Consider the following 15786-nt stretch of genomic DNA (forward strand, 5'->3'; position numbering starts at 1 on the left):
TCAAAACTGAGGAAACTTTATTTCTTTGTACCTTAATAATCAGATCAACTGGTATATATGGCACAAATTTAAGCATTTGTCCATTTCATTTTCACTCCGCTGTAACTAGAGATTTTAATGCAGAAATGAAATAAATTGGAGAATGTGTGAAAAGACAGAGCAACGCTACGACTGAAAAGGAGAGGGAGAAGATTAGTGCTCAATGCATGTTTTTTTATATGAAGACAGGAAGTTTTAATATTTATTAAAAGCGCTCTCCTCTCTGTTGTCCCATTTGTAGATGACTACAAAAGGATTCTTCCTGATCAAAATCCCAGTCCTAGTTGGACATTTAATGGTTTTCTGAATTACATATTTGCAGCAGAAACTGAATTTCAGAAAGTAAAAAAAATATATATTTTTTAACTCTGGAAATTAATGCCGCTCAATATTTAATTAGATCCTTGTCTAATGGACATTTTGTTTGTTTTCAACATCTAATGTGTCTAACAGACGTAATGAATGATTTTATTTTTATTGTTTGAATAAAACTACAACAAAACTCTGGAGTAAATCAGGAAATTAAACATGATTGGCTCTAAGGAAGGAGGAAATGGGACACGGAGTTTGAGCAGTAAAAGATTGTTGCTCAAGATAATGCATAGGTTTATATAAAGGGCTATGGCAGGCTGTTTTTACATTTATTAAAAGCACTCTCTGCTGTTCCATTTGTAGATCACTAAAATAAGATTCTTCCTGATCTAAATCCCACTTCTAGACTGAACTATAATCTATTTTCTATCGTACATTTTTGCTACTGAAACTGAATTTTAGAAAATAAAAACTATACTAGTAAAAATTAAGTTTTGCATAACTAGTTAAACATAACTATAACTAATTAAATATCCTGACATTTTACAGCTTGACTAAATATGTATTTATGATATCTGAAATACATTTCTTCATTGTTAAAATAATACAAATGCTGACCAGTAAAATAGGAACAGAGACATCTGAAATTAATTTCTAGACATCTTGAAAGTTTATTCTATACGTGAAGCATGTCATTTTCATTTTGAATTGATTTGAAAAAAATATTTTTTTAGACATCAGGAATATGTGTTCAGTAAAACTAATACATAACAAAATGGCTTGCCCTATCCTGTTGTGACCACAATAACATTACGGAATAATTTCTTGAATGGTAGTAGATCAATTTATCCATTTAGGTGAAATCATTTGGCAGCAGGTGAAGATAAAGAATAAAAAATGCTGTTCTAGAACATGTCATGGGTTCTCAGTTTGATTTTGACTTTAAATACTAGGTTTCTGTTTGAAACCGCTTTGGATGTTACCATCCCAATAAATGGTCTTTATTAGCGATTTTCAGTCCCATAGAATGGCTTCAGATTGTGCCAATAGGTTCAGTAGGTTGTTATCACAGAGTGAATCCCAGTGTTGTATAATAACAAAGTAAAAATACTTCACTACTGTACTTAAGTATATGTTGGAGTACTTTATATTTTTAAAGAGTATAAATATTTTTGAGAACTTTTACTTTTACTTCACTACATTTACGAACTTAATTGCATACTTTTACTCCAATACATTTTCAATTTTTGGTTTAATTACTAAGTAAAAAAAACAAAAACGAGCGAGATAAACGCAAGTGTTTTAACCCCACCTACTGACTACAAAGTCTGGTCTTGCCTGGGCTTGTTCATCAACACCAATAGGATACACCTGTTTCGCAAAGCCAGTCTAAATTTATCCTAGACTTGGTTGTTTATATTATTTTAAGTAAATTTAACATTCAAAGTTTACCAAAATGTCATTCAAACTGCACTACTTTTTACTTATACTTTTCACTACATTACTTGGGTACATCTATTTTTACAGGAATCCTTATACTTAAGTACAACCCATTTCAGATACTTTAAGACTTTTACTCAAGTAACATTTCAGTCAGTGACTTGGACTTTTACCAAAGTCTTCAAGGTTTCAGTACTTTATACAACACTGGTGAAACCCAACCCTCAGGAGTTTTTGGTAAACCTGCTTGGTGAAACGGACCCCTGGACTACAAATCCTGTATGAACAGAGAAAAAAAGGAATGAACATAGATGAAAAAGCAAACTCCTGCAATGCATTACTTTCCAAAATTGATGTCATATAAGCCTAAAATACATATGTTTAACAGTTTTACTTTGTTGAGAATAAAAAGTCATTCTGAATTAAATCTAAAGAACAATTTTGATATAAATTCTTTGTTTAAATTTTAATGAATTAATCATTCTTTGTACCAACTGAATGTAAGATATAATTAAACTTTAAGGACTCTTAAGTTATAGTGAACAATTTATTTTAATGTGTTGACAGACATTTACAGGCATTTTAGACTTGACATACATACTTTAGTTTGTGTTTACACTATAACGTCATTCAATATTCTTCTGACTGTACTTTTCTATTTCATTTGTTTTGAATACAACAAAAAAACTCCTTCATTCGAATATGCTATTTAGGTTAATACACCAAACAATTGACCAGAGAACACAACATAAAAAAAAGCAAAACATAAAATTAAAGATAAAAAAAAAAAAATGAAAATTGCCCCTTTGGTTTATATTTTATGTTCTAATCAGGAGGATTATCTTTTGAACCACACCACAAACCATTGACTTTGTATTGCAAAAGAAAAGCAGGCACTGAAATACAACTTCTTACAAGATTATTACCAAAATCTAAAGTGGTTGATCTAAATCACAAAAATTAAATTAATAATATACGAGATGGTTCTGTATAAAAAACCAAAGAAAAGTTTTGAACAGATTTTCATTAAGTAACTTTGGCACCTTGCCTTTTATTAAAAAAAAATGCTATCTAGGATTTCTGTATTATCTTAAAAATAATAATAGGTAAATAATAGGTAAAAAAAAAATAAAAAATCAACACATACAGTAGGTATAGTGCCTTCTTGCCTTGTGAAAGCATGTTTTTTTTTTTGCCAGGAGAAAAGAGTTAGAGAGAGCAAGACTTAACTCTTTTGCAACAGCCTTTAAACTCTGTAACAACAGTGCCTGGTGGCCTTAATGCAAAGGTGCCTGTTTATCGTTATACTAAGGTACATTCAACTAACACATTAGTCACCACTAATTTCTATTTATTCATTCGATTGCTGATAGCCTGTTGGTAGTACGGGGTGGTGTAAAGCCAATGCCCAACATATTGGTACTCCCTAGTTACACTGGTCGCAATGTAAACAATGCATTGACTACAGCACATTGCATAGTCAGTAAGAAGTCAATAAAGTCTATAAATCATGTAATATAACATATTACACAAATTCATCACAACAAAATTAATGTGTTAATGGAACACAATAACACAGATGTGCCAAAAGTGCTAAATTGACAATGTACATGTAATATGCATGTGTTGATGACAATGTTATGGTAAATAGATATTACATATTTCAAAATTTTACATCAAGACTGAATTAAAAGTAAATGTCTGTTAATGCTATAGTATTTTCCTTCTTGCAAATTATGCATGAATTATTGGCATATACTTTAAGGCTGTCTGTACATTAGCTTTTAAATATGTTTAAGTTGCTTTTTTCCATCAATATAACATGCAATATATTGCAGCACATGACTTTCTGAAATGAGAAATACAGCAAACCCTACAAAAACGACAGCGTCATTCACTTAATAAAGAATTACTACATTGACATTTCACAGAGGATTACTTTCTATATACTCTACTTTCTATTTTCTAACATTAGACAGAGTGTTGATGGATAACTCAGTCAATGTCTTCCAGTCAGTCTGAGATAGCCAGACTAATGTTACTATTACTGTTACATGGATTTTTTTTTGGTTAGTACATCCACTGACGGTGAAATTACCTGTGAAAAGTATTCCCATAGCTGACAAACTGCTTGTTTTCACATCTAAATGCTACACACATAGACATTTTTATGGAGTGTCTCAATGGGAGTGGGGAGTACCAATATGGCGTCCGGTGGCTTCACTGTTTTTGGGCTATCAGCAATCCAGTTAATAAATAAAGATCAGTGCTAGAAACACATAAATGCCACCTAGTGGTCAGATTGTGCATGAAACACCAGTTGATTTTGTGGTATTACAGGGCAGATATCATGAAAAATATACTTTTCTGAGCTTTTACTTATGTTATAATGTCATCATTTTATCTAAATCATGCAAGAAGATTGTGGTATCTGGCTTGATTCAAACATCTTTTCAGTGATCCTAATGACTGAATAGGAACTGTATAGGAGGCAGCCCCTCCCTCACCTGTCATAACAACAAGGCTATCTACAAAAAAAGAAGGGCCCCCTACAGTGAGCAGCTACCTTGAACATGCTGTTCCTGTACTGTAAAAAAAAAAAAAAAGCCGCCTTGTCGGATTGGAGAGGGGTGATGAGGCAGAGCTTGATGGTTCTGGCTTAAAGTTGATCTTAGGGCTAATCTGAAAATGACAGCCTAAGTCTCCATTTTAGTTAACGTCTAAGTCAAAATATGCTTTTAGGCCTTCCTAAGTGGTGTAATAATAGGTGGTTCCAAGATGGGAAAGGTGGTTTCGCTTTAACAGAAAGTGTTTTTCTTTAGGGGTTAGAAGAAAAAAAAAACTTTATTCAATAACAAATCAGTACACACGTAGCTCTAAATGCTTGATTTGTTCATATATTTGCCTATAGGTGACTTTGAAATACGAAAAGAAGCTTGATGATATGATGATGGAGCAGAGACAAAACTGATCTGAAATCAGTTTCATTGCTCTGCTTAGCAATTGCAGACTCCATGAATAATTCAGATAAATGAATTAATCTGGTTACCTTTGGTCTCAGTTATGCCTATTGTCACTAATTTGAATGAAACTGTAACAGCAGGTAAGTAAGTCACACTGAAACCAGGGTCCAGTCACAAACCTCATATCAATTCAAATCAACCAATTAGGAAATGCTTTTTTCCATTATATGCAACTTCTCATGGTGCGGATTTTAACACTTACAACTGCAAACTCCAGAACATAACATTAGCTTAGCCTCAACAGATTACAAACATTAACAATCCTTTGAGACAAAACTAGGATTAAATGGTGAGATATTTCCCCGTCTTGATATCACCCAGCAGCCCTTGCGGCTACTCTAACCTCACAGGACAATACAATACCGCAAAATAAGATATATTTAAATTGATAGTTTTTAATTAATTTAGTGACTGCTAGTCAGAAAAAAAAACATAAAACATATTTCAAACAATCATAAATAAATGTAGACAGTAATGTGTTAAGAGCAAAAAACAGGAAATCTGAACAGATATAGAATGTAAACCAAGAGTTTCTTTTAAAATAGTAAAACTTTTTTATAGTATTTAATAACAAAGACACATAATTAATGATGACAATCAGCTTAAAGACCTCAAACAATTAAATGCTGCTCATGTAATTTGTAAAGACCAATCACAATCAATTGAACATTCACATAACTTTTAAAAAACTTAAGTCTGGGAATCATTAACATAGTAATGATCAGTGCATCTCTAATGAGAGTTTCAGTGGTGTTTCCCCTCTGCTTTATCTTTATAATTCAGTAGTTTGTTAGGTTTGTAGTGAATGATTAGTGGTCTTCTCATTACTTCATTAAATTTGAATTAGGTAGTGCCTACAGAGCTAAACTAACAGCATGGTGTAGATTATTGCAATAACCAGGACAATAAGATAAGGCCCTCACTGCATGTTTCTGTTTGATCAAAGTTCAACAAATTTGGAAGCACAATAAACTTTGCATCCTTTTGCTCCAAGCTGCACAGATTTTTTTTTTTGGTTCCAGTGTCCCTGAGAGAAGCAGATGCAGGAAGTGGAGGCACCCATGGCATCAACCATGCTTCAGCATGAAACACTGAGGGTTTGCTGTCCATTACAGCTGCCTGCTGCAAATAATTGCACTTCTCAAAGTGATATATTTGCATAGTAAAAAAACAACAACAAAAACATTCAGTTGCAAGGAGTTTTTAAAGTTTTCCTGTTTTTGTCCGTCCTCCACCATCCCATTTCGGGATTCTGATGAGAAGCAAACCTACAGCTGCCAAGGCGAGCACGACTCCCAAGCTAGCAGGACCACAGGGGCTGATCTCCTGGGTGAGACCGGAGAGGAGCGGGGCCAGAACTCGACCCACGGCTGTCACCGACTGGCCGGCTCCAATCAGAGTTCCGCTGGCGTGGGCCCCTCCCCTCTGAAGCTCCAGATCTGTGATACACGTCCGTCCGATGGAGGTAGAAATGGCAAAGAAGGTGGAGGTGAGCACAACCTGCCACACGCTTGGAGCGGTGGCGTAAAGTAAAATAAGCGAACAGGTGAGGACAGTGGAATGAAGCAGCAGAGCAGGCATGTTGTTCCTGTAAAGCTGAGTGACGGGCCCCACCAGGAACCCGGCCAGGGCCCCTAAGGTGCTGCTGTAGCTGATCAGATAACCTGTCATCTTTGGTTTCATAGAGAAACGCTCCTCCATGGCCAGAGAGAAGTTACTGTAGTACAGCATAATGGCTATGGCCATCAACAGACGCACGAGAAAGAGGTCCCACATATCAGAAGAAGCCACCATATGAATCCTGGAGCTGACTGAGGTAAGCTGCTTCCATGCAGGCTGGAGCAGAGACACCTCCCTCCACCTGAGGCGAGGCTTCCGGGCGGATCTACAGTCTGCTTCAGTTACTGTGGTCAATCCTGAGTGATGGTTGTTTGCATGGAGGCCATTTTGTGCAGACTTGGTACAGTACTCATTGTGACACACCTTACTGCTGTTATTGCTGATGTTGGTTTCGTTCCGATCGGTTATTTTCTCGCTTTGTGGCAGCATCCAAACCAGGCCTGGAAATCAAAAACTCAGCTTCAGATAACAGTTTCTTAAAGAATAATACAAAATGTGCAATATCTCAGCATTTTGAGCTCACCGGCATTGATTAGAAAGATGGCTGCACATGTAAAAGAGGAGGTATAAAAGCCTCCTTCATGCTCAGTGAGGTAGCCGCCTACTACAGGACCCAGGATGAAGCCCACACTGGAGGCTGCATTAAAATGTCCCATCACCAGAGGGCGCTCTGATTCAGACACCAGGTCTGACAGCAAGGCTCTGCAGATGGACAATGAGTGCTTGAATAGTCCTAAAAACAAACAAAAGAAGGAAAACTCTTGTTCACTTTTAAGCAGTTTCCAGGAAAATAATGCAGAATTTCTACAAATGTTTTTATATGTGTATTTTTTTTAGCATCTCAGTTTGCTCTGAGACCACTAAAACCAGTCCAGTACAAATGACTGCCCCCTCATTAGTAGATTCACTCCACCTGTGTGGAATTTAATTTTGGTATAGATCCAGCTCTCAAGGCCTCTAAGGATTATTGGATAAAAAGTTACATTTAGGTGAAAAGACGAGCAATGCCTTTCACATATCACTGTCAAAACAACAGACTGATCAAGGAAAGTAATGGGACGACTGCAAAAGGACATGGCCATCCTAATGAAGTTAGAGAGAGGCAGTCCACTGTAACAGTGAAATCCCACATCCTCCACAACCTCCCTGCTCCGCCCCACCCCGCTGCAGACCGCCTGGGCAAAGCAAAGCCTGCAGCTCCGAGTTTCCTCCCATCTTGCTCCGCTCCGACTTCCTTAAAGCCTGCCTAAACATGCTGCAATGAACACTTCATTTAATGACAGTTAAAACTCATCAATCACATATGTTTCTTCCCAAACATTATTTTTTCGTTGTGGGTCTTTGTAATAGGGATAATTAGGACCAGAAAAAATTGGTTTGTTCTCTATTTCCAAACTCAGCATCTCTTCATCCATGCCTGCGATAAGAAGTTTATTTTGAAATTTCGAAATGCGCTGTTGAAAGTTGTTGTGACTGGATTCGATGAAACTTTTTATCTTAGTATGAAATAAACATTTTGATCGATGATGAGAAATCTGCTTCCTAGTATGTTGAAGTACAGATAGTTTGTATCCAATAATTTAATTAAACGGACCAAGTTTTTGGGAATATAGAAGAATTATGCTCTAATTTGTAGTTACCGATCTGTTGTTACCATATTTTAATTTGACAAACCGGATCTTCACGCCGTTTTTTTTCTGTTTGGTGCGATTGTAATTGCAGATCTTGAGCTGGCCGGACAGGAGCGGAGCAAAAAAGAGCTCGGCTCTATGTTTTGACAGTGACGGACGGAGAAGACGTACTGTACGTGGACGGTGACATGCTAGGAGTAGCGGTTGATGTTCTCACAGTTCTCACCGATTAACATGACTGCACAAGGGATCCACACGACATACGTGAGCGGGGTTGAGCGGTGACAGAGGATGTGGAATCTGGGGGTAACCCTGCAGAAGCTTTAGAGCTTCATACAGAGATACGAGAAGCTGAACAGAATTTAGATGAAGATGGATGGAGCTAAATCCTGGGTTCACCTTGCAGCAGGATAGCAACCTTCTAACAGAATGACTTAGATCACACTCAAGTCCTCAAGTACCAGAATCCTACAACCATTAGATATGTCTATACTCCAACACACCTGAATAAAAAGGCTTAATTTCCTCCTCAATTTGGAGTCAAGGGGTCCCTCCAAATACTGAAAATCAATTAGGACACTTAAGCCAAACAGGATGTATGCCAACAGTCATCATAAGTGCTATCCAAATAGTGCTGGTAGTAAGGTAGGAGGTAGGAAGAGGAATCAGGAAGCCTCCTTTCATCAGTACAGTCCTAGCTGCCGCTAGGATGTACACGGTTTCCTGCAATCCTTTATGTGGCAGAACATATAGGCACAAACTAACTTTATAGAGTTATTGAAAAATACATTTTCTTCACAAGTAGTCTGTGTGACAAAAACGAGAGCTAGCAACTTGTTTTTTTGTAGGTCGTTTCTGGAAGGCTGTTCTTCCAACTTGAGTAGTGTTTTTCATGTACGTAAGGCTGAGGGCGGTCCAGATACAGTACAGCAGTACGGAGCTCTGCTCCTACTCTGTTTTTCTTACTGTTGACATCATGAAAGGTGAAGGGATGGAAGCTAAGAAAAGGAGGGAGGGGCGACAATTTGCCAGTGACCTGATTATTCAACTCATGTGTTTTAAAGCAGAAACGCATATAAAAGGTGAAGGACACCGACCCATGAGCATCAGAGTTTAAAAGCTCTGTCTTAGATCAAAGAATACTCATGAGTTTGAACGGCCTAGTTAAAGTAAAGACCGGAATCTGGAGTTTATCTTCACATGAGCGCTCAGTCCAATCTGAATAAACCTGAGTTAATTTACAAAGAAATGTTGAGGGGAACAAAATAGAGAATCTCTAGATCTGAAAAGCTTTAACTTTTGCAAAAGATGGCTATAGAAAGAACTGCCAGGGAGCAGGGACTCTGACATCATCATTTAGAGGAGGTGTTTACTATAGAGGAAACTTTAAAAAGGAAGTAAGCGACCCCCAGCAACCATGTAACGGTACGCAAATATAGGCAATCGATGGAGTTCCTTTCCACTTTAGTTACCCATAACTTTAGATTGATCTGTCACATTAAGTCTATATGAATCACATTAAAGGTGGTGGTTGGAATGTGATCAAATGTGAGACCTTTAACTCACCTACAGGTATTCTTGCAAGCACAAACAAAGTGATGCTTGTAGAAATCCCAAGGAGGCCATAGCCGAAGGCGCTCAGCAGGATAGAGGTCAGCAGGGAGTAGCGCCGCCCCACCACGTCGCTCCAGCTGCCCTGCCAATCAAATGCAAACCCATTCAGGGACGTATCTACAAGATCTTAAAACCTGGGACATAAAAGTGTTCTTAAATTGTCAATAACAGATTTAGGACAAAGAAAAGCCTGTCTCTTACTCTCTCTTCCTCTTAGTCTATAAAGTGACTAAATGTTTACATCTGAAAAATCAAACGATTTAGAAAGAAATTTGAAAAACCTCTACATTTCCTCTGTGCCGTGCAGCTGTGGATTTATTCGATTCTCACCCTCCCTCTCTCTCTCTCACACAGATACACAACAATGATGAAACAGTGAAATGAGGAGCAGCTGAGCTACTCTGTGCTGTGGATGGAAACTTGTGGGATTACCATAGTGGCCTAGCTGTTTATATCATCCCTACATTGATGGGGATCCAGCCGGTCTGCATGATGGCACCAACAGATGACTCTTTGTTCTTAATTGGTCGCATGATCCCTGAAAATTAAACTAATTTAAGGAGCTGACGGCAGCCGCAGCAGAAGGCGGTTAAGAATTCAACTAGAGATGTCAAAACCTATTGTGCACCGTTTCTTACTTCTTTCATGCATCAAAAGGATTAATTCATTTATAAGTATCCTCACTGCGGGGTGGGGATAACGTTTGAATGTTATTTATTTAATAAAAGAAGAATTTTGCAGCTGATCAGGATTTGTGTTTGTGTCCAAGTGAACACAATGAATCCACTGTGTGATCACAATTGATTCACAACGACTAGTGTTTTCAGTTTCCACCAGCAATTCAGCCATTTTGGCCACTAAAACTGCGCTTGTCCTGTTTAGCATGGGAGTCCCACAGAAAGGGAGGTAAAAGAGAAAAACAAAGTAATACTCACTACTATTGTGCTGGAGAAAAGCTGCAACATTCCATACGTAGAGCCTGTAAAAGGTGTGATAATTGTTTTAAGTTTGGATCAAATTACAAACAATAAACTTGAAGGCATAAGATCACTTCAAGGTTCACAGATATTTACAAATATTATTGAAAAAAGTCCAAGTTCAAGTCCAAGAAATGTACCAAGTTTTTCAGGGTTTCAATTCTTTTCTTGCCCTGAGAGGCAAGATCTTTTTTTGCCTTTAGTGTGCCTCTAGTGGCAAAACAAAGTATTACAAACAAAACATTTAAAAAAAAAAATTACCGTACAAACAATAAACTTGAAGGCATAAGATCACTTCAAGGTTCACAGATATTTACAAATATTATTGAAAAAAGTCCAAGTTATTAGTTATTTATCATCTCTAAAATATTTAAGGTGACTGTAGCGTTCGTTTCATCATTTGCATTTGCATACGCTCAAGTAAACTCAAAAAACTATTTTGTTTTTATGGATCCATCCAATCTAAATTATCTAAAGAGACAAAAATACAAAAAAAAACAAAAAAAAACAGTTTGTTTGAAAAGGGTTTAAACCTACTAATTTAGAGGAGTTTTTAATTTCTTTTACATTTCTTAACTGTTGCTTAATAACTGGATCTACATCTTCTGGCCATCACCTCTCTATAATCTATTACTTGGTCACATTAAAACCACAAACTAACGTGTATTTTACCTGGATGTTTTAACCTCGACCAATACCTAACTAATTCAGGTCATCTTTGGTTCATTTTAAATAACTGATCTGTAATTTTCTCTGTCCATCTTACACTAGATTCTTAACATTTTCCTCAAAGTGTTTGGTTTTTCTTGTTCTCTCACCTGAACTTGCAATCTTTGCAGCCATGTTCTTTTTAAAACAATATTTCAATGACGGGTATCAAAAAGAGGGCTGAATGCACTTGAATGAGTGGAAATATCTGTATTTCAGATTTAGAATTGTTAATAGTCATGCATCTTATTGCGTTGGCCTTTCACATAAAATTCCACTACAATACACAGTGATTTGATGTAAAAAAAAAAAAAGGCCAGATTCTGAATCATTTTGCAGCTATTTATTCCATAATCATTTAATTCAATTCAAAAATACTTTATTAAAGGGAAATTAAATGTTGCAGTAACAATTTTTTTAAATAGGTGTTGTAGGTGGTGATAGTTGTAGGCAGGGAGGATCTTCTGTAGCGGTCTACTCCAATGTGCAGCCACCTTAAGCAGCTCAATTCTAGAATAAGATAATTACGATTTGAGATAATTACTGTAATTACCCTGAAAGACAAGAAAAAACAAATCTGGGTAAGAAATGTACCAAGTTTTTCAGGGTTTCAATTATTTTCTTGCCCTGAGAGGCAAGATCTGTTTTTGCCTTTAGAGTGCCTCTAGTGGCAAAAACAAAGTATTACAAACAAAACATTTAAAAAATTAGCTTTACAAAAAATTATTTTTTCACTTGCCTTTCATTACTTCCATCTTAACCTTTAGTGAAAAATCTGATTCCTTTTTTACTTGCATTTTAAGTGGAAGATGGAAGTTTTATGAACTAAGTTACTCATTTTATCATTCTTTATAGCATTCTGTTAGTCATCAATTACTAAGTAATTTGAGGTGTCTAAGGCTACATTCACACTGCAGGCCTTAATGCTCAATTCCGATTTCTTGTGAAATCCAAATTTATTTCCAAATATATGCGACTTGTACGTGATCTCCGGTCTGAACTATATTCATACAATGCAAGTGTCCTGAATGCACAGTAGAAGATGCAATGACGTCACAAGCAAGCATGCTCTGTGTTTACCGAAGTAAACATGGATGGTAGTGGAACTCATCCAGTGATCTTTTCCCAACCTTAAAAATTCAATCTTTTCAAGATGGTTAAAAAAAAGACTACTTTTCACATTACTTCCCGTGTCTGCATAGCAAGATGCAGAAAAGTGACCTTTGTGGAGTATTAATGACGTTCAAGTCAGATGAAGGAGACCCGGCCGTTCAGAAAAAGGTCACACTTGAAAAGATCAGATTCGTATCAGATTAAAGATCAAATAGCCAAGTGACCTGGGTCTCATTGGAAAAAATTGGATTTGCGTTGTTCAGACCGCCATGAAAAGATCACATATGGGCAAAAAAATCTGATTTTGGTCACTTCAGGCTGCAGTATGAACTTAGCTTGAGTTCTGTCTTGCCTTTGTAGCATCAGGCTGAAACTTAAAGCTGAGCTCTCCTCTACCTCTGCTACATAAATCAACAATACGAAACCTAAACTTACCCACAATTCCAGCCACTGTGGGACTTGCTCCAAGAGCCTTTACATGGTGGCTCAATAGTGGGATGATCATGCTCACCCCGAACAAGTCCTGCAGAAAACATGAGATTAAAACTATGCTCAAAACAAAACAGGATGAAAAGAATCATAAATAAACATCAAACAAAACCAGAGGTCAACACTTTTATATTCTTGAAGATGATGATCTGTTAGAGAACAAAAAGGTCTGTTTGATGAAAAGCATTTTTCAAAAAGTTCTTTTAATTGAACAAAATCTAATCTCTTGAATAAGAATTGCAGAGCATATTTGAAAACATTTAAATTAGCCAGCCCTTTATAGAACACTGCAAAGTGCTCTACAGATACAAAACAGAACAAAACAACCCTGTGATCAGATAAAAAACAATTACTAATGCTAAGATTAAAATTCTCCCACTGTTAATTTACAGTAATAAACAAAAAAGGATGATTCACTTCTATTATCTGTCATCTTAGCTAAAAAATATATATATTAAAAAACTTAACAGCATCAGATAAAGTACTAAGGAGGAGAAAAGCTACTTATTGTATCCTGAAAGATGCAGTACTTCACATGGCTGCTGAAATTAAATCAGCAGCCATGCTAATCTAACTTCATGTTTCTCAGGGCAACCAGACACACACCAAACAAACCTGCAAAGACGTCTTATAGATACATTCATGTTACATTTACAGAAATATATTTTAAATGCATATTTTTGCAAAGTAGCAAACTTGTGAAGAATATGTGATTTGCTTTTATGCTGAGTGAATATTGATGGTCACATGATGATCTGACAGCAGCTTTAATCCATGCAGGAAGGAGGAGTCAGGTGAAAAATGGAGATAATCTGCTATGTTATAATGAATCAGCGTTAAAGTTCATACAAACAGCCCTGTTAGCAGCTACATCCTGTTTTTCTACATTGCTGAGATTGAAGCAGCTTTTGCCAAACACTTAATTGGAGGCACACAGCTACTCATAGAGCTTTCTAACAGAATCCTGTTATTACATTTTTGTTACAGCTTAGGTAACATTCCTATCTTCTCCCCTTTATCTCTAGAATATATTAAATTCTCCATCTTTCATAGGGAGAATGGAACTTTTTGAGGTTTAAATTGTTTATAATCCGAGAGGTGACCCAAAACCTTCATTTAAGGAAATGATCAGGGGGTTACAGTATAATACATTTACAGTATAATCCTCTCAGGAGTTTAGCATCGTGTTGGAACATACTAGAGGTGTGAAAACAACTTAATATTCTCAGATTTCTTAATAATTTTTCTAATTACAGCAACAGGGAGGCTTTAAATTGATTTAATTTTTTGTCATACCCATGTCATATCTTAATAAAAATAAAAATTAAAAAAAAGAAGAAGAAGACAGAACTGGTTGTAATCTGCAGCTACCTGTACATATCTGACATCACACCTGAGTTATGAAACACTGTCCAGACTGAGTGTCATTGATTTAACATCTCACCCACATACCTAAAGCAGCTAAAAGACCCACAGTCCCTGACTCACCATGAAGCCCACCACATAGATACAGTGTATGATCCCCCTTCGGCTTTTCAGTTTCAGGGATAAAGTGCTACATATATGGTTGTTCATCCTCCCGCGGTGACAGCAAGCTCTCAGCCGAGGCGGAAGCTTCCATCCGGCTCGTTTGTTAGCAAACACCGTACACGTCTCTGAGCCGGTGGGCCGCTCCACCACACATTCTGAGGGGGTTCGGGTAAACCGTCTCTTGTAAGCAGAAATGTTTAAGGTAATGTATTGAAACTAATAGATTAAATGAATATATCAACTTTTAATTACACCGTCCATTTTTATTACAGGAGTAAAAGTTTATTTATTTTTTTGGGATGACCAACTCTTCATGTAGAGATTACCCCATATGTCCCGCGAACATGGTATCGCCCAATTGCGTCACAGATTTGGTTCCTTTTTCTCTGCATTGAAAACGTGTTACTATTCAATTTTTTTACGTTTTGGGTTTTGTTTAAAAATCTGTTGTTGTTTTGTTTAGTTTATTGCAATTTATCAGAATGTTACATATTTCATCTGCACTGCTGTTTTACTTTGATCAAACTAAATGTTTAAAATAACATGCTGGATTTCAGCATCTTCAATAGGACTTAAAAAAAAAATCAACACTCATTTAGTCATTAAGGACGTCTTTTTTTTTTTTTTTTTTTGGCATAGTTTTTACAGAAAAAAATGTAGTCCTAAAGCAGTCTGTACTTCAATGTCAACCAGAGGCGTAGCCAGAACCTTTTCGTACAGTAAGGGTGGCCAGGCAATAACCACTGTACACTGAGGGGTGGCCGAACCTCAGGGTCAAAATACACTGTTCCAACAGGAAAATTAATGAGCAAAACATCCACATTTTTCTAAATAAAGACAAACTATCCTTTCCTACAGCCTTTGCTAGCTAATAGACGCATATATTTAAACATTCTTTCTTTCTAGATAAAAGGTATAGTGGATAAAATAATTTCCGGTTTGAGTTCTGGGGCAAACATCTTTTCCATTGTCGTCACTTACCTACTTTTATCAATAATCATTCTGCATAAAAGTGATATTTACAAGAACTAATATCAACATAAATTGGTTATATATAAAGTTTTTATGAAAATAGTTATCTATGATTTCACTGAAGACTCCTAGATGACTTGCAGAAACATAATATTTTCTTTACCCCATACAACAAAATCTAGCTCTGAAAAGAGCATGAATTCTGTATTTATTTGTTAATGTTAGTATATTGATGTGCATAACCAAATTAACCACAGTGTTGTTGTTGTCAAGTAATTTTTGATATATGAAGATTTTTAATATTTTGAACATTCCACT

General features: G+C 36.4%; 1 protein-coding gene across 1 annotated transcript; it reads right to left on the reverse strand.

The window, feature by feature from the left end:
* Positions 1 to 5286: 5286 nt before the first annotated feature.
* mfsd9 (major facilitator superfamily domain containing 9) lies at positions 5287 to 14599 on the reverse strand. Its single transcript, XM_015393780.1, has 6 exons — positions 14455 to 14599; positions 12913 to 13000; positions 10615 to 10658; positions 9632 to 9761; positions 6958 to 7167; positions 5287 to 6874 (listed from the first exon to the last, which is right to left on the reverse strand). The coding sequence occupies exons 1-6, from the start codon at positions 14539 to 14541 to the stop codon at positions 6018 to 6020; spliced, it is 1416 nt and encodes a 471-aa protein (XP_015249266.1). The 5' UTR covers positions 14542 to 14599; the 3' UTR covers positions 5287 to 6017.
* Positions 14600 to 15786: the final 1187 nt, after the last annotated feature.

This window comes from Cyprinodon variegatus, unplaced genomic scaffold (genome assembly GCF_000732505.1).
Source record: "Cyprinodon variegatus isolate N-32 unplaced genomic scaffold, C_variegatus-1.0 Scaffold657, whole genome shotgun sequence".
In the NCBI taxonomy this organism is placed as follows: Eukaryota; Metazoa; Chordata; class Actinopteri; order Cyprinodontiformes; family Cyprinodontidae; genus Cyprinodon; species Cyprinodon variegatus.